The following is a 19,167-nucleotide window of genomic DNA, read 5'->3' on the forward strand; positions in this document are numbered from 1 at the left end:
CGGGACCCTTCCCTTCTACCTAGCACGGCGGCCGCGGAGGTGCGTCCGGCGGGCTCCGCGCCCTCCAGCCCCCGGCTCGGCGAGGCCGGCCGCTCGCCCAGGTGTCCGGGTGCCCACTCGGCAGCGTGGTACTCCTTCTGGGTGGGGGCGGGGGCCGGGCCTGGGGCCGGAGGGTGCGGAGCCCGCGGGGGGCGCACTGGGCCCGCCCCGCCCCGGCCCCTCCTCCCGCTCCGCCCGCGCTGGGGGCGGCCCGGCGGCGGCGGCGGCGCACGCTTCCTGCGGGCGCGGCTGCTGTGGGCGCGGAGTTGCGAGGCGGAGCCGGGCGGCCGAGCCGGGAGCCCGCGAGCCTAGAGCGCGTCGGTCCAGCCGCCGGGCCGCGCCGCCGCCAAGCAGCCGCCCCGCGCGCCGCGCCTCGGGAACAAAGGCGCCCGTCCGCCGCCCGCCGCCCGCGCCCGCGCCGCCGCCATGAAGCCGGGGCCGCCGCACCGCGCCGGGGCCGCCCACGGGGCCGGCGCCGGGACCGGGGCCGCGGCCGGGCCCGGGGCCCGCGGGCTGCTCCTGCCACCGCTGCTGCTGCTGCTTCTGGCGGGGCGCGCCGCGGGGGTGAGTGACATGCGCACGGATCCCCGCCACAGCTCCCCGGGGCCGTCCCCCTCGCGGGGTGCCGGTCCCCGCCCGCGACCCCCGCCCCGGGACCCCGCTCCCTCCCTCCGGGCTGCCTTCCCCCGGGCCGCGGTCCCTGCCGCCCCTCGCCCCTCCCCCGAGCGCCCCTCTCCGCACCCTGCCCCCGCCGGAATCTCCCCCTAGCTGGCATCCGCGGGGAGAGGCCGCCCCCGCCGCCGGTCATCTTCCGGGGGCGCATCTCTCCTTCCTTTTGGGACCCCTCCCCAGAGGGAATCCCGGGTGGGAACCCGATCGCGGATCCTCAGCCCTGCTCCCCCACCTCCCAGTGGCTTCGGGAACTGTCTCCCCGGGGACGGAGCGGGGACCCCTGCGCTGGCCTGGGAGGCGCGGGAAGGGCCCGGCGGCGGGCTGGGGGTCGCCGTCCAGGCTGGGTGTGTCTTAGGGTGGGAGTGAGGCTGGCTTTTGCCTCGTGGGTGTGCCCAGACCGTGGCCACTTTTTGGGAATCGGGTCGGTTCCCCGAGGGGAGGGTGTACATTTGGTTCTTTCCAGGGTCGCGGCAGCCAGCCAGGGCAGTGGGCCCGGGAGGGGGAGGTGAAGGTGGAGGGTGACTTGGTGAAGGTGACCTGAGGGGGGAGTGAGGGTGACCCTGTGTGTGGGCGTGTGTGGCCACCTCAGTGAGGGGTGCAGGGACCTGTGGGGCGTGTGCAGGTGAAGGATGTGTCTGCCACATGGGTGGATGCCAGCGTGCCCTCCCGTCCGTGGTCGTGGGAGGGTGACCCATTGTGCATGATGTGTGCCTGTGCCCAGCTGGGCCACTGTTGGCCATGGCCGTGTGTGCCTGCAGTGGGTGAGGGTGTGTGTACGAAAGACCTCTGTGGTGGGCGTGTGCTCGGACCCGTGAGTGTGTGTGAACACACATACCAGCGTGTGCATGCAGGTGCATGGGGGACCCTGGGCATGGGACAAGGACCCTGAAGGGGACCAAGCATGTGCAGGTGGAGGTGAGAGTATATATGAGGTGACCCTTGAGTATCCCTTTGAGTGACCGCAGCAACCATGCTTGGTCCCAGCTCTGTCAGGGAGGGCAGAGGAAGGAAGGACCTCATCCCCCTTTGAGGGACTCAGGTCTCAAGTGAGTTCTTGTTGGATAAGTGTCCAGATCCCGGCCCAGGCGGGCTGAGGATTTCTAGGTCCAGCCTCCAGGGTTGGTTCCAGGAGCTATGCTGTCCTGCATCCCCCAGGCTGAAAAGGACCCAGGCCTCTCAAGCAACCCTGGGTGTCCAGCCAGCCTCTGCAAGTCCCTTCCCTCTTCCAGCCTCAGTGGGCCAGTCAGTAAGACAGGAGGAGGACAGGCAGGGGCTCCAAGCTTGCTTCTCTGATGGACAGGCCCCTCCTCAGTCTTCCCCAGCTAGGGGGCTGTCAGCTGGAGGGAGGGAAAGTGTTGAGTGCTGACCAGTGTGAAGTGCCTGCTGGCCAGGATGTCTCATTCCCAGCTCTCCCGGAAGTGGGGTGGGAGGAAGGGGTCCCTGGGAGGGATAGAGACCCAGCACATCCTAGAAGCTGGGGTTGCCTTCTCAGCCAAATTTCTGAAAGACCATCCTTAAAATCAAAGATCTGGGAATCACAGGACGCTGGACTCCAATCCTGCTACCCCCACCGATTCATGGCATGGTTTGGGCAGGGCATCTTACTTCTCTGACCCTTGGTTGTCTCTCTGTGAAATGGGGCTAATGACACCTTCCTCAGATGGCAAAAATTCAATGAGATGACTGAAGAGTGTCCCGAGAAGGAGCTCAGGATTCACGTGGTGTGCACATGAATGAAAGGGGCTCAGGACAGAAAGCTTTAGATTTGGAGGCCAGGTGGAGCGCTGGGCAGGCCACTTTCCTTGCTGAATAAGGCTAACAATTCACACTTCACAAGGTGGTGGAAGGACTTAATGAGAGCATTTAATAACCTCATGCACAGTAGGGCCTCGCAAGGCAGGTGCCCTGAATCTGAGAGGTGTGGCTGAGACCCAGTGTTGGGTGGTAGATGAAACAGACCCCCGAGAGTCTGAGCCCAGAGGCTGAGATGGTGGGCGGGGCCTGGGCCAGGGCAGGGATTGGGGTTCCTGACCAGGTGGTGGGAAGTAGAATGTCCTCCAGGCCTCACATCTTCCCAGGGGTCAGGCTGTCAAGGAGGGGCATCATCCCTCTGGTCCTCACCTGGCTTGGGAGGAAAAGGGTTAATGGGTGGTACCTGGTTGACAGGGTTCCACACCAGGTGGGGAGGGCAGTGCCTGCAGCAGGAGGGACTGAGGTTAGATCAGAAGACGGGAAGCTCCAGGAGTGGCCTTGGTAGATGAGCGGTGGCTGGCTCAGGGCAGGGAAGGGCAGGGACATGATGACCTTTGGGTTGCCTGCCTGCGTGCGTGCGTGTGTGTGTGCGTGTGTGTGTGTGTGTGTGTGCATGTCTTCGTGTCTTTCAGGATGGGGATAGCAGGGATAGCAGGCCTCATTCACACTGCAGATGGTGAATTGTGGTGTGTGTGTGTGTGTGTGTGTGTGTGTCTCCTGGCATCTCCTTTGAGGAGTCCCTCTTCTGACAGACCACGTGACCAGGACTCTGAGGGACATTTGCCTTTAAGGCCACCTCAGCTACTGTACTTAAGTCACCACTCAAAGTTTTGGAGTGTGAGGATCCTGAAAATGTTAGCTTTTGAAACATGTTCTTTTAAAAGTCCAGGACTGGAAGGGATCTTAGGTGTTAGTCTTGTTTGAATACTCCCAGTGATGGAAGACCACTACCTTGTGGCTGTGTGACCTTGTGAAAGTTACCTAACCTCTCTGTGCCTTAGTTTCCACCTCTTTAAGACGGAGAGAATGCGAGAATGGAAGGGCTTAATTTGGAAAGCTTTTAGCCCAGTGGCTGGTACCTACTAAGTGCTCAAAAATGTGGATTTCTTGTTGTTTTACAAAGTTGCTGTACTGTGGTTGGGAAGGTGGGAAGGGTGGGAGGTGTATGTGTGTGTGTGTGTGTGTGAGAGAGAGAGAGAGAGAGAGAGAGAGACAGAGAGACAGAGAGAGTGTGGGGGCGGGGGCGGGGGCGGGGGCGGGGGCAGGGGAATTAGTAGGGAATTCTTTTGAAGTCTCAGCCCCAGGCCTGGTGGTTTCCATTCCCTCCTCACCCCGTTTCAGGCATCCCTGCTCTTCTCCCCTCCAGGCTCCCCTGGGTGACTGTGAGCCTTCCGTTACCAGGATGAGATTGTCTTCACCAAAAAAATGGAAAGTTGGGGGCCCTGGGCTGTTCTGGGCCAGGCTCTTGGGTGAACCATCTCCCCTTCCAGCATGTGGGGGACAGGCACAGGGACACCACAGATGTATGCTGCCTGTTAGCTCCCAAGGTACCAGGGGCTCTGGGGACAGACATCTGCTGTGTGATTTCCAGTAAGGGATTTCTTTCTGTCTCAAAGTCCTTGTCTGTAAAATGGGGACAGTAATGGTGTCAGCCTCACAGGGATGTTGTGATTTGGAAATGAGCTGCTTGAGTAGACTGAACACACCTGCCACATAGTGAGCTCTCAGGACATGGGACCTTTCTGGGAGGGAGCATGGATGGGGTCAGGGAAGCCTTCCTGGAGGAGGAGGGTTTTGAGCTAAGCAATGAAAGTGGTCATCACATGACACTAGGAGGCTATAGCCTGCCCTGACCCTCAGCTTTCTTACGTGTCAACTGGGGGCAAATACTTGGCTTTTAGAATCATTACTGGGGGATGTGACACTATCCTCATGGCAGAGGTGGGATTTGAACCTGAAGCCTCCTCCTCTCTGGGCAGGAGTGAGCACAATGCCTCCAGCGGTGAGTTCAGTGTGTTGGGGGTTGGTGCGAGGTGAGCTGTGCTGGAGAAAAAAGTAAAAGAAAGCAACAAACAAAAAATGAAAAAATGGCCTTTTGAAACCCATTGGCTCCTCCCACCTCATATAAGGGGACATAGGGTCCCTGAGGGGTCCGGGGCAGCAGGAGTGGTGGCAGTGGCGGGGAGAGCAAGGAGGGGCTCATCCCAAGAAGGAGAGAGAGGTCACGTTTACCGAGAGTCCCACCCACCAAGCACTTTACATGTATTGACTTATTTCATCCTTATGATAATCTTTTGGTGTAGGAGTTATTAGAATCCCATTTTGTTTTATTTTATTTTATTTTGAGACAGAGTCTCCCTCTGTCGCCAAGGCTGGAGTGTGGTGGCATGATCTTGGCTCACTGCAACCTCTGCCTCCTGAGTTCAAGCGATTCTCTTGCCTCAGTCTCCCAAGTAGTTGGGATTACAGGCACCTGCCACCACGCCTGCCTAATTTTTGTATTTTTAGTAGAGATGAGGTTTCACCATGTTGCCCAGGCTGATCTCAAACACTTGACCTCAGGTGATCTGCCCACCTCAGCCCCCCCAAAGTGCTGGGATTATAGTCATGAGCCACAGTGCCCGGCCAGAACCCCCATTTTTACAGATGAGAAAACTGAGGCACAGAGAGGCTCAGTGACTTGCTAAGAGTCACACAGCCAGAAGTGGCAGAGCTAGTTTGAGCCAGAGCCTGACAGGCTAATGGACCTGGGCTGCAGTCCTAAATTTACCCTCTTGCTGTGTGATCTTCGGCAAACTACTTTACCTCTCTGGGGCCTCCTTACCCCCTGGATTATGTCTGCATTAGCTACTGTTTAGTAAATGCCTCCTCTTGTGACGGCGGGGAGCGGGGGGTGCTGGGAGGGGGGTTGGTCCCGTACCTTTTCTCACTTAATTCTGCCATAGCCCTGGAGGTCGGTGATGCTGTCTCACCATGTGGGAGGGATTGGCCAGCGCTCTTCCTCCTCTACTGCCTCGCAAGGCTCTGTAGTCCATAAAAGCAGCTACTCTGAGGGCTACTGGGGGTGTGTGGGATGGGGAGAGAGAGCTTTATAAACTGCGAAGGGCTGTCAGCAAGATTGTGTGTGCATGCATATGTGTGTGTGTGTATGTGTGTTTGTGCGTGTGCCTGCACATGTGTGTGCAGAAGGGGTTGATGTCTGGGTCATGTGATCAGGGCACAGGAGAGGGCAAATATTTGGAATCTCAGGATGAGAGGAGTCTAAAAAGCCACAATAAGCCCTGATATGTGCCAGATGCCCCCAGTGTTGGCTGAGTCTGCAGAGGTGACCAGCCTGCCTTTAACCCCCTCTGGCCCTTAGAAAGTGTGCGGAAGCCAAATCCATGTTCCTCCTGCCCCATCTCTGAGCACTGGCCCCGTTGCCGCCAAGATTCTCTCTGGCCTAATAGTGATTGAGGCTTAGAGATAGGGTGTGTCTTGGTGGGGGTCCCCCAGCTGTCAGGAGCGATGTCAGTGCTTTCTTGATAGACCTTGAGCTTCCTGGGCAGGCTCGTGGCTGCCGTGTTTTCTCACTGAACCCCCAGGGACCACTCTGTGCTTGGCACAGGCTTTAGTGAATGATTCAGAGGAGTGAATGAATGAATGAGGGAATAAAGGAATGAAGCAAGTCAGGACTGTGAGCTATAGAGCTCAGGCGGGAGCTTGCATCTTTTCCTGTGTAGGTTGGTTGGGGACAGTGAGGCTGGCAGAGTCCTGCTGCATGCAAGGCATGTGCCCGTGGGCTGGGAGGCACCAGGGGACTGCATTGGGTGGGCCTTCGGTCTGAGGTCTGAGTGCCAAGGCACTGCCACCACCACATCTGGGCAGGACCAAGGGACTGTGACTCTGGGCTCCAGCCCAGCTGCTTGGATCCCTGTGATTTTGTGTCTCGAGGGACAGGGTGGCCAGAGCCAGGAGCTGCCCAGGCCCCAAGGCCCTTGCTCCCATCATCCCCCCCAAACCCCTGTCCCAGCAGGGAGCAGGGTCTGGGCTGGTCCTGGACTTCCTGACCCATCTCACTGGCCCCTCCAGGCCTCTGTCCTAACATCACATCCTGGGAACATCAGGCTGGCTCTTGGTAAATATTTGTTGACGGCACCCCCCACACCCTCACTCCCCTTGGCTCCCAGCCTCCCTAGATTCCAGGAGGCCCGGTAGCCTTCACTTCCGGCCCCCCTCCCACCATGGCCAGAGGGGCAGCCACTCCCCTCCCCCACTGGCCAAGCCCAGTCTCAGCGCCAAACAGGAAGCTGTGATTACAGGGGGAGCCTGAGCAGCCATGGCTGAGGGCCCAGCAGTGGGGGTGGCGGTGGCCCCGACAAATGATCTGGCCCTTTTTTTACCTGGCTGCTGTGGGTGGAGGGCAGGGAACGCCTATGCTGGCCTTTTATACCAGGTGGAGAGGGTTCTACAACCCCTATTACCCCAGCTGGCTGAGGCCTGCCTTCTCCCCACCCCTGGCCTTGGTGCTGTGTCTGTTTTGTGGTGTCCCAAGCCTGAGGGGGCAGCTTGAAGTCATCGAAGGAGCAGGGATCCTGGAGCCAGCTGGTTCAGGGTTGAATCCCTGGCTTTGTCACATTCCTGCTATGTGACCTTGTTGAGTTCACCTAACCTCTCTGAACCCACAGTCTCCTCTTCTTTAAAATGGAGCCTCAGGGTTGTTTGAGAATTGGTAATATAAAATAATAAAGTAAATAAAGTACTAAAGTAAATAAGGAGCAGGCTGCAAATCTTGCTTCTGCAAATCTTGTTTTTTTCCATTCACCTGCCTTGGTTTTTGTTCTTTTCCTGTCCTTCTCTGGGTCTTACTGAAGAACTACTGCTTGGAGGTGAGGAGCAGTGATTTCTTTTGGAGAGAGTGGGAACTAAGTTTGAATGATCATGGATGGCCTGAAGGAGAACCCTGGGGGTGGGGGTACCCTTAGAAGGAGACCATGGGCTGGACTCCCAGTTGGAGCCAGCAGGACTTAAGTCAGATTAGAGGAAGCACATTCTAGGGTCCATGGTGCTGAGTTTCTGGGGGGCTGGTTCTCCAGAGCTGTTGGGCAGCCTGCAGTCCATCCTGCATGATGCCTCTTCAGGCCCTTCCAGTCCTGGAACTCCAGAGAGGCCTTGTTATTTGCAGCTTGAGCTCAGGACATGGTGAGACTGGGTGCTTTCCATTTTCCTCCCAGCCAGGGAGCATCTCGGCTGTGTTCTGTCTGTCACATGGGCCCTGGCCCAGAGTGGGTGACTGTTGATGTTTACACAGGACCTCAGGGGTGGAGAGTCCTAGAGAGATGGCCAGCCCTACAGCCTGACATCCCACAGCTGGTGGCCCAGCCACAGCCCGGAGCCTTGCCCATGGATTGGGGCTGGCTCTCCAGCCTTAGATGGTCCCACTGAGCCTCCCACCACTCTTGGGGGGCTGGTGAGATTCCCCTTATTTAGAGGAAGGCTCAGAGATGTTAGGACACCTGCCAAAGCACACACAGCCAGGAGCTGGTGGAGCCTGGTGTTCATTTGCCCCTTCTCCTACCCTGGAGCCCCATCTGATCTTGTCATCACATGCCCTACAGAGCCAGGGTTTTCTGGCGGTGGGGCTGGGACTGGGGATAACACTGACTCGGGCCTTCATCCTTCTTCTGGGTGGGCCATGGGCTTCTACGCTGCTGTCTGGTGCTGCTTCACCCTGGGGTTAGCCTTGGCCCAGGCGCCCCTAGAGATTCCTGTAACCCCTGCACTGCCAGCTAGGACCCCCCACCATCCATCCTGCCCTCCCCCATCCATGCCCGCCAGCCCAGACTTTAATGAGGGTAATTTAGAATCAATCACCAGCGGGATCTGGGAAATCTAATTGCAGCAAACTGATTGCCAATTCGATTGCGGGCACCAGGGGGCTGCAGGCGGCTCATTAGACCTGTGCCCCTCCCTGGGCTGGGGCTTGGGGGGGCTCCGTGGGGGATGCAGGGCCTGAGTAGGCAAGGCTCCTGGAGAGCTGGGGGGAGGTGGACTGTTGTTTTGGGAGCAGGGGAAGGGTATTTTTGCTGGACAGAAACCATACACTATTCCCTGTCCAGGCCCACAGTTGCAGGGTAGGTGCCTGTGTCAGTCTTTACCCTCTGTCATCCACCCCTTACTCACTGCCCCCCTCCTCAAGGCCTGGCTGCCATTGTAGGGGGCGGGTGTCTGCAGCTGCATCTTACCTGGTTCCTGACTTCAAGATGCTCCCTGTGTCAGGAAGACAGACACAAACACAGATGATGGCGAGGATGAAGATGACAAAGACAACGGCCAATACTTACCACTGCACGCCATGTGCTAGGTGTAGTTCTAAGTGCTTAACATGCTTTATCTCAGTGGGTCCTCAGCATGGCCCTGTGAGGCAGGCATGGTTATCCCATTTTACAGATGGGGACACAGAGGCCCTGAGAGGTTGAGCAGTGTGCCCACAGTGAGGCAGTGTGCCCACAGTGAGGCAGTTAGCAGGACTCTGAGCCTGGAGCCTGGGTGCTTACAGAGATGCTCGTTCAAGGGTGTGGGGAAAAGAAAGAGCGATCAGATTGTTACTGTGTCTGTGTAGAAAAGGAAGACGTAAGAAACTCCATTTTGATCTCTCTTTCTTTTCCCCACACAAGGGCATCAGGCAGACGTGTGGGCTCCTGCATGGGCGCCAGTGTTGATTGACTGCGTTGCTCACTCAGCAGACATTTACTAAGCACCTGCTGTATATGAAGCCCTGTTCAGGGGGTTGTCAGTGTTCAGTTGTGTCATGTGTGTTCTGTGTCTTGTCTGGCCATGTCTTGCTTCAGGCAGGTTTATTGGAGGCAGGTGCATGTGCTTTTGTGTGGTCTCGAGGAGGGAGCTGAAGAGAAGCAGGGAGGAAGCCCTACCCCTCCTCCCTGACAGGCCGAGCCGCAGCTCTGCCATTAGAAGTGGGTGGATTTTGGCCGGGCAAGGTAGCTCACGCCTGTAATCCCAGCACTTTGGGAGGCCGAGGCAGGTGGATCATGAGGTCAGGAGTTCAAGACCAGCCTGGCCAAGATGTTGAAACCCCATCTCTACTAAAAATACAAAAATTAACCAGGCAGTGGCAGGTGCCTGTAATCCCAGCTTCTTAGGAGGCTGAGGCAGAGAATTGCTTGAACCTGGGAGGCGGAGCGTGCAGTGAGCTGAGATTGTGCCACTGCACTCTAGCCTAGGCGACAGAGCACGACTCTGTCTCAAAACAAAACAAACAAACAGAAAAACAAAAACGAAGAAGTGGGTGGATTTGGCTGACTCTTGACTCAGCCTTAGTCTTCTCTTCTGTCAAATGGAGCCAGTGATCCCTGACTCGTTCGGTGGCAGTGAGGAGTGGCAGGAGGTGCAGCTGGTTAAAAGGAACCTGCTGCTGGGTGATGACTTTTAATTATTATACATTCCCCAAGGTGGTTATGTCTCAGAAATGAATCTGCCACTAGCTTGTCAAGTGGTAGTGGGCAGCGTTTTCCCTCTCTGGGCCTCCACTTCTACATCTGTTAAATGGGAAGAGTGAATGCGGTGACCCAGGGGCCCTTGCAGTCTTCAGATTTGAGGAACTATCAGAAAGACTTGAGGCCAGAGAGGACAGGGCCTGACCTAGGTTGGCCTGGTGGGGAAGGGCAGGCAGGATGGCTGGCCTGGGTGGGGAGGGGAGGCCTGCTTCCTTCACGTGGCTTGTCTGTGGTTCCTCTTGGGCCAGGGTTGGAGGCATCTCTTTCCTTGCCGATCACGCTGGGCACCACCTCCCTCCCTGAACCCTGGAACATGATCATCAGTTCCAGGCTAGCTGGGGGCTGGGCAGGGAGTCCAGTACCTGGATCTTTATCGCCACTGTGCTACTGTTTACTCATGACCCCTCTGTGTCTGGTCTCAGCCGAGCACTAGGGACCCCCAGGGGGCTCAGCTTGGTCCCTGACATTAGGAAGCTCTCAATTCTGTGCGGGAGTAGGTCAGGGAATGAGAGGTTGATTTAGACCCTGAAAACTAGGAAGACTTCATGGAGGAGGCATCCTTTGTACCAGGCCATGACAGATGGCAGCACATTGATAGGTGGGCTAGGATGGACAAAGTCTGAGTAGTGGGGAAGGTTGCAGTATATCAGGGAGCTACCACATGTGGAGAGGGGAACACACCTTCCTTGGCGGCGAGGGGTCACTGCTGTAGGGGGCCGCCCTTTCTGATGCCTTTAAGAGACAGTCACCAGGTTCCTCGTGGGTGTCTGGCCCTGTGCCTCAGTGTTCTTGGGCTGAACAGTTGAACCCCACAGGTCCTCCACATGGAAGACCTCGCTGACTCACAAGGTGGTCTTTGAGTCCAAACCAAGGCATTTGGGTACTGTTGTGCAGGTACAGGGTGCTGCCCTTCTGTCATGAGGAGGTAGCATGAGATGCCAGAGCTTGGAGGTGACAATATTGAGTTCTGTCCATTGAGTGCCTGCCACACACAAAACGCTCTGCCAAATGTCTCATCTATAAACAATCCTTAGCCTTATGAGGGAGATACCATTGTAATCTTCATTTTACAAAAGAGGAAATCAAGGTACAAAGAGGTTAAATAACTCGTCTGAGGTCACAGAGCTAGTAAGTGACCCAGCTGGGATTTGAACCCGAGCAGCCTGCCCCCAGAGTCCCATCTAGTATATAAGCACTGCCTCATGCTGCCATGTGCATTGCAAACTGTAAAGTGTGGTACCCTACAGGAAGAACGTAGGGCCAATCGGGCCTTGCTAGGTACCAGAACTTGAGTGGCTATTGTCGAGCAGGACCTTTCCCGGGACTTTGGGCTCCTGGCTTCCACATGGATCTGTTTCCTGCCGCATGTTTTCTGTCTATATGGGGCTATGGGCAGAGGCTAACCCAGGTTGGGGAAAGATCAGACGGCTGGAGAGGATTTCAACTGGAAGGGCCCTTGAAAATACTCTTGTCCAAACTGTTCACTGTTCCAAAGGGGACATTGAGGCCAAAGCATTGATCTCAAGTCATCATTACAGAATCTTCTGAGATTCTGTAATTCAACTTTCTTATATGACATTTGGGGAAGTTGAGACTGAGAGAAATACAACGATTTGCCCAGAGTAACACAGCAAGTTGATGGCTGAGCTGGGACTAAGAACTCTGTCTCTGACTCCTGGGCAGGGCACTATCCCCTACACTGTGTTTCTTTTCTGTACTTGACTCTGCTCTGTCCAGAATGCAGGCTCAGCTGCCCCCATACCCCTCTTCCAGGAAGCCTTCCTTGACCACCCCAGCTGCCCATATGCCCAATATTTCCTATGCCAAATTAATTCCTGTCAGTGCCTTCAATGTGCTTCTCCAGCCTCATCCCTTTGCCTTCCAACACTTCTGTTTTTTTGTTTTTTGTTTTTGACATGGAGTCTCACTCTGTTGCCCAGGTTGGAGTGCAGAGGCATGATCTTGGTTCACTGCAACCTCCACCTCCCGGATTCAAGCGATTCTCCTGGCTCAGCCTCCTGAGTAGCTGGAACTACAGGCCCATGCCACCATGCCTGGCTAATATTTTTGGAGTTTTAGTATAAACGGGGTTTTACTATGTTGGCCAGGCTGGTTTCGAACTACTGGCCTCAAATGATCCATCCACCTCAGCCTCCCAAAATGCTGATACTACGGGGTGAGCCACTGCGCCCAGTCTGTACATCCCACACTTCTACCAGCCATCCTGAGCACAGAGCATACCACTGTCTCTTTTTTCTTCATGCCTACCCGTGTGCTGTTCCCTCTTCATGGACTGTTCCTTTATTCTTCAGTGAACTCCTACTCATCCTCTAAAACCCAGCACAGATGTCCCCTCCTTTGGGAATCCAATAATGACCCCTCCTACCAGCCCCCAAGCACAGTGAGACACTCCTCAGCCCCCTCTCTCCTGCCTCCCTCTTCTAGGTTCCCAGGTGCCTCTTCTCCAAGTTAGGATTCTTTGCCAAGTCCAATTCTGTTATTTCACTTCATAGTGTCTGCTTCCCCGCAGGGTTACATTGTTACCACCTTGGAGCTCTCACTTGGATACATTGTTGCAGCTGCTAATTCCCCATTACATCATCTCCCCCTCAACCTTCACACATGGTACTTTGTTACACTTCCCCAAATTCTGACATTGCTGCTTTGTTTCTTTTTCCTGCGTTCACACTCCTCACTCTGTTTCACTTCTAGTTCTCCCCTGTTGTCACACTTGGTCCTTTCTCCCCAGCCTCCGCTCATGTGATTCCCCAAGACTGGGAGAAGAGGAAAGTGGAGCCTGGCAGCAGGGAGCAGTGGGCACGAGGGGATGTAGCCTTTCCAGCCCCAGTGAGCTGTGGAGGTGCAGGCAGGGAAGGGTGCCCTGGAACCTGTTTGGCTCTGTCTTTCTGGAGGGTGGACGGACTGTGGGCTTGGAGGCTCAGCCTTGGTTATGAGGAGATCTTCTCCTCTCCAACCTCGCTCCGCTCCAACCTCCCTCCTCTCCATCTCCTCTGCCCTCTCTGCTCAGCCCCCCTCCCTCCCTCCCGCCTCGCACCCTCCTCCTCATACTCCTTCCTCCCCCTGCTCAGCTTCCCTAGAGGCCCTTATCTTACTCCCTCACTGGTTGGAACCTCCCATCTCCCTGGCTGTGACTCACCAGGGCCAGGACCTGAGGGTTCCCCTTGGGGACAGGGGTCTCGAGGGTTGAAGGGGTAGTTAGGGCCAAGGCTAGAGGAATTCTTGATTCTTCTTTAGTTCCTTGCCCTCCTGGCCCCAGAACTCACAATTGCCTGCATCTGTCCTTCCTGAAATGGAGTTTTGGGGCAAAGAGCCAGGAATCAGCCCTGGCCTTGCTGTTCAGATGAGGAGACTGAACCCAGAGATGAAGTGTGGCTGTTCAGGGTCACTCAGCAGTGAGAAGTGGAACAGCTCCCCTGGGGCTGAAGCCCCTACATGGCCTCTGGGAGCTGAGCCCTGGCTGGCTGGATCCTGTTCTCAAGTGAGCTGGGGAGCTGGGGGGCTTGTAGGGACAATCTCAGATCCAGAGGGAGCTCAGCTGTGTCCTGAGGGATGGTCTGCAAGGCTGCAAGTGAGGCCAGGTAATCTTTTTTCCACGTGGAACTAAGGCCATGTTTCTGTTTAGGACTTTAGTTTGGGTTAGGGGTTTGCACGTGCCTGCAACATGTGTGATGGTGTGTTGCTGTGTGTCTGTGCTGATGCGTGGAGCTCTGGTGTCTTTGTAGGAAAAGGTGTTTGTATCCTATGCCGGGGGATCAGGAGTCCCCCAACTGCTGTCCCTCCCCCTGCCTCAGCTCCAGGGGCTTCCCCCCAGCACTGTGGATTAAGGAAGTTTGGAGACACTCTCTCTACCTTGGGAGGCTCAGATGCATGCTTACAAATGAAGAAACGTGAACCTGTGCAAATACCCTTGTCCTGTGCACACATGTAGAGACAGAGACAGGGACACACATACGCTGCCATGTGCACAGGTACCGCTCGGAGACAGCCCTCCACGCTCATGTGAACACACTCAGATGCACACAGACATCTAAGCCACTCCAGACAGCCATAGGCATACACACATGGATGTACCTAGACATAGACACATGCCCAGAAACACCCCGAATGTGCTTGGATGTGTGCATGTCTGTGTACACTCACACATTCACTCTCACACCCACACACACATATCCACACACTCGCACACACTCACCCCCCACACTCACACACACTGTCACCCACACACACATTCACCCCCACACACTCACACACACACACACTCTCTCTCACCTACACACACATATTCACCACCCACACACACTCACCCCCCCACACACGCACACCCACACACTCTCACACACATCCACACACACTGACACACTTTCACACACGCATCCACACACTGACACACACATCCTCACCCCCCCCACACACTCTTACGCACACGATCTCACACACACACTGTCACTCACACACACACACACCCACACTCACACTGCTGGGGCTCTGAGCTACCAAAATATGTCTGTCCTTAATCCCAACTCTTAATCCCAGGGTCTAGGAGCCCAGGCCAGAGGGGCAGCTGGTCATCTGGCCTCGTTAGAGGTGATTAAGGCAAGAACAGTGTGTGTGGTGTGTGTGTGGAGGGCCTCAGAGCTTTGTTTTCCGCCTGACCTCCAGGGACACTTCACTCCCCCGCACCCTCCACTAAAAAACCAACCTTGGATTCCTTCGGAGATTCAGTTGTATGTTATTTGCCAAACTGGATGCCGGCAGGCTGGGGGGTGGCAGGGGAGGGAGTGTGGCTGTGCCCCTGAGGAAAGTGACAGCTGGGGTCAGAGAGGCCAGGAGACGCGGATCCCTTTATTTCACCGCCTGCCTGGGGAAACCCTGATCAGAGTCTTCGGCACTAAGGCCGCGTGGGGATTCTGATTTCTGGGGGGATTCTGTTTCTTTGACGAGAGTATTTCTGACTTATGGGAAAATGATGCCCAACCAAGAGATGCTGAAGTTAAGGCCCTGAACAGGGAGGAGGGGTGGTCGCCTGGGACTAGGGTGGGATGGGGACACCTCCATGAGGAGGAGACGCCTGATCTGGGCATGGAGGGTGCTGGCTCCCGGGACATTTGGACATTTTTGGTTGTCTTAGTAGTGGACGTGCAGCTGGCATTGGCCAGGTGGGGGTCGGGCTGCTAAAGGGCCGCAGTGTCCAGAACAGTCCCACTGGTGGAAAATCGTCCTGCCCAGATATCAGTGGTGTTTCTTTTGACAAATGTTTGGTCAGGAGACGTGGTGGGGGGGCTCCTGGTGGGTGGGGTGGGTATGGATCATGGCACAGAGGTGAGACTGTCTTTCTCATGCTGCGGGAGGGAGGACCATTCCACTCCGTCCGGGGCACTGTGGGGGTGCACAGAGATTGCACGGGCCGAGTCCCCGGACCCTGCACCTTCCTCACCCTCCGCACTTCCCTCCCTTTTGCCTTTCCATGTTTAGAGGGGTGAGTGTCCTGTGTTGTCTCTAAGGGCATGGCCATGATAAATGGTGGAAAGAGGGCGTTTGGGCATTAACCCAACTTGGCTCTTGGGCTGGCCTTGCCCTGGTGGAGGTCCCTATAGGGGAGGGGGCCACACTGCCGTGACTGGGTCCCTAATGGCAGCAGCTGGGCTTCTGACCCTGCCGGGGGAGGCTCAGGGAAGGATTCCTGGTGTGGGGGATGAATCAGCTGAGTCCTGACTTGGACTTGGACTTTGACCTCTGCATGTCAACTGGGTGAACTTGGGCAGGTCACTGTACTTGTGTCATCCTCTGAGCCTGTGTTGTCTTCCATGAAGCTGGAGGGTGACTATGGTGCTACAGGGTGTTGCAAGAGCTAGGGCTTACTTGGCACAGAGTCCAGCGCACTGCTCTGCCCACAGGCTGCTGACTAGTTATGGTAAATGTTGGGGGAGTGGCCATGAGAGCCCACCATCACCACAAAGGTGACAATCACTACCCATCCTCGTCCTGGGTTTGGGGAACAAGACTGTGTTCTAGCAACAGCCACTTGCCTGATGTCCAGTTTTGAGTCCATCTTTCCTAGCCCGGTTCCTCTCCCACACACACTATCTACTGCACAGCTTTGGTTTCTGGGCTAGACTGTTTTAGACTCATTTATTCATTCGTTCCCTGAGGGCCTGGGGGCCTGGGGCTAAGGCTGGTGGGCAACCTTGCCCTGGTGGAGCTCCCTACAGGGGAGGAGGCCAAGCTGGTGTGACTAGGTCCATACTGGCCGAAGCTGGGCTTCTGATCCTGCCTGGGGAGGCTCAGGGAGGGAGTCCTGGTGGCGAGGGTGGGTCAGCTGAGACCTGAAGTAGTTTGGGTCATGGAAGCCACGTTCGGGTGACACATGAGGAGTGGAGGGCAGGCCTCATCCCTGGGCTGCAGGAGTAAGGGCCAGGGCACGCAGGGTCTTTGAGCCCTGGCAGGTGTTTGGACTCTATCTGAGCTCAGTGGGGGAGAGGAAGAGCCAGTGACTGTGTGGAGGAGGGGCTGGCAGGATACCTGGGGCACACAGGACCTGCAGGAGAATGGAGGAGGATGTTAGGGGAGGTGAGTGTGGGGTTTTCTTTGGCTCTCTGCACCCCATTCTTGAGGGGCAGGGGGTCCTTGTAGAGTTCTTGGCCTCCCCACTCAGGATCCTTTGTGGTCTCTGCCTGGCAGTCTAAGGCACTGCAAGGCCTCCTCCCTTCTTCTTCTTTTTTTTTTTTTGATGGTGTCTCACTGTGTTGCCCAGGCTGGAGTGCAGTGGCACGATCTTGGCTCACTGTGATCTCCACCTCCCGGGTTCAAGCCATCCTCCTGCCTCAGCTTTCCAAGTAGCTGGGATGACAGGTGTGCACCCCCACACCCAGCTAAGTTTTGTATTTTTAGTAGAGATGGGGTTTTACCATGTTGGCCGGCTGGTCTCAAACTCCTGACCTCCTGATCCACCCACCTTGGCCTCCCAAAGTTCTGGGATTACAGGTGTGAGCCACCGCTCCTGGCCTCTTCCTCCCTTCTTAATGGCTGAGAGATCAAAGTCTGGGAGGTGAAGCCAAGGTGTTGAGGCTCAAGACAGGGCCTAAGGGATTTTAGGCTTCATACCTGAGTTCAGCCAGGCAGGAGAGAGGGGGTTAACGAGCACCTTCCAGACAAAGGCCTGGTAGCTCCAGCCCAGGCCTAGCCCAGGACAGACAGGCCTCTGCCAGAGAGTAGAGTGGAAACCACCCGAGGGGCTTGGCGGTTGCCAGCTGTGCTGGGCAGGGCTGGTGCTTGGGAGCCAGGTGAAGTTGGGGCCAGGGTGAAGGGTGGGGCCTGAAGAGGCGCCTGTCCTCAGAGTTGCCTTAGACAGCCATGGGGACAGAGGGCAGATGGACTTGAGTTTAAATGCAGACGTGTTTTACCACTGGGACCCTGACAGGCTCTGCCCCTTCCCTGGCGGGGACATATCCTCATGCCTTTTCCTGAGGGCAGCCAGGGGCCAGGCACATGGTCAGAGGGTAGGGTGGGGCATCCAGAACCATTGAGGGCTGCAGTTGGAACGCTGAGGTGGAGGGTTGGGGATGGCAGCCAGCCTGGGTCTGGAGTCCCTGGAGTCTCTGAAGGCTCTGGGCTGAGCCTGTCCCCCTCCACTGGCCCCACCTGACAAAGTGGTCTTTGAACAGCATAGAAGAGACAGTTGCTGAGCTGGGCCTCTCCTACTTGTGGTCTGCAGAGTGAACGTTTGCCTGTCTGGGGGTGGGGGCTGTGGAGGCTTCACCTGGGGCTTGGTAAGATGTTCAAATGGGAGAGGAAGTGAGCAGGGCCAGGACAAGCGTGTTGTCAGGATAAGGAACACTGGGCTTCTCTGGAGGACCTGAACTTGAGTCCAGGTTCTGCTGTGTGACCCTGGGCAAGTTTCTCATCCTCTCTGAGCCTCAGTCTCATATTCATTATTATTTTTGAAACAACAGCTTTATTGATATATAACTCACATACATCTTACCCATCTAAAGTATTTAATTCAGTGTTTTTTAGTATATTTGCATAGTTGTAAAACCATCACTAATTTTAGAACGTTTTTATCACCCCAGAAAGAAACACTGTACCCATTAACAGTCGCTCCTGTTTCTCCCCAGCCCCTGCAGGCATAGGCAATCGCTCATCTATTTTCTATCTCTCTGGATTTGCCTATCCCGGACATTTCGTATAAATGGAATATTATAATATGTGGTCTTTTGTGACCAATTTCTTTTACTTAACATAATGGTTTCAAGGTTCATCCACATTGTAGTATCAGTATTAGTTTATTTGTTTGTTTATTTTTGAGACTGAGTTTTGGTCGTGTTGCCTAGGCTGGGGTGCAATGGCATGATCTTGGCTCCCTGCAACCTCTGCCTCCCAGGTTCAATCAATTCTGCCTCAGCCTCCCAAACAGCTTGGACTACAGGCATATGCCACCACACCTGGCTAATTTTGTATTTTTAGTAGAGATGGGGTTTTACCATGTTGCCCAGGCTGGTCTGTAACTCCTGACCTCAGGTGACCCTCCCATCTCAGCCTCCCAAAGTGCTGGGATTACAGGTGTGAGCCACCATGCCCGGCCTCAGTATTAGTTTTTTTTTTTTTTTTTCTTTTGCTGAATAATATGCCATTGTATGAACATACCACATTTTATTTATTCATTCATCAGCTGATGGATATTTGGGTAGTTTCAACCTTTTGGCTATTATGAATAATGCTACCTTTTTTGGTGTGTGGACATATATTTTCATTTTTCCTGAATGTATATCCTACGAGTAGAATTACTGAGTCATATGGAAACTCCATTTAACATTTTGAGAGACTGCCAGCCTCTTTCCTAAAGCGGCTGTGCTGTTTTACATTCCCACCAGTGGTGTGTGAGGGTTCTGATTTCCCCACGTCCTCGCCAACGCTTGTGATTATCTGACTTTTTGATCACATTCATTCTTGCATCCATTCATCCCTCAAGTATTTATAGAACATCTATATTCAACAAGGCAGAAGGCCCACTGCAGAGCTGGGAAGGGAATTTATCCCTTGAAGAGTTGTTTAGAAGATTCCATGGCATAATATCTAGAACAACCCCCACCAGGCCCAGCACATAGTAGATGCTCAGAGATGGGAGACAGGGAGTATCAAGGAGAGGATCTGGGGCTAGTCAGGAACCATGGGGCCCCCTGGGAATGGAAGA

General features: G+C 55.3%; 1 protein-coding gene across 1 annotated transcript in view; it reads left to right on the plus strand.

The window, feature by feature from the left end:
* Positions 1–293: 293 nt before the first annotated feature.
* LOC112422933 (syndecan 3) overlaps positions 294–19,167 on the plus strand; it is a 39,155-nt gene continuing 20,281 nt past the window's right edge. Inside the window, exon 1 of the mRNA XM_011763140.2 lies at positions 294–603. Within this exon, the coding sequence (XP_011761442.2) occupies positions 466–603 (138 nt within the window). The 5' untranslated portion in view covers positions 294–465. The remainder of the gene's footprint in view (positions 604–19,167) is intronic.

This window comes from Macaca nemestrina, chromosome 1, assembly GCF_043159975.1.
Source record: "Macaca nemestrina isolate mMacNem1 chromosome 1, mMacNem.hap1, whole genome shotgun sequence".
Taxonomy (NCBI): domain Eukaryota; kingdom Metazoa; phylum Chordata; class Mammalia; order Primates; family Cercopithecidae; genus Macaca; species Macaca nemestrina.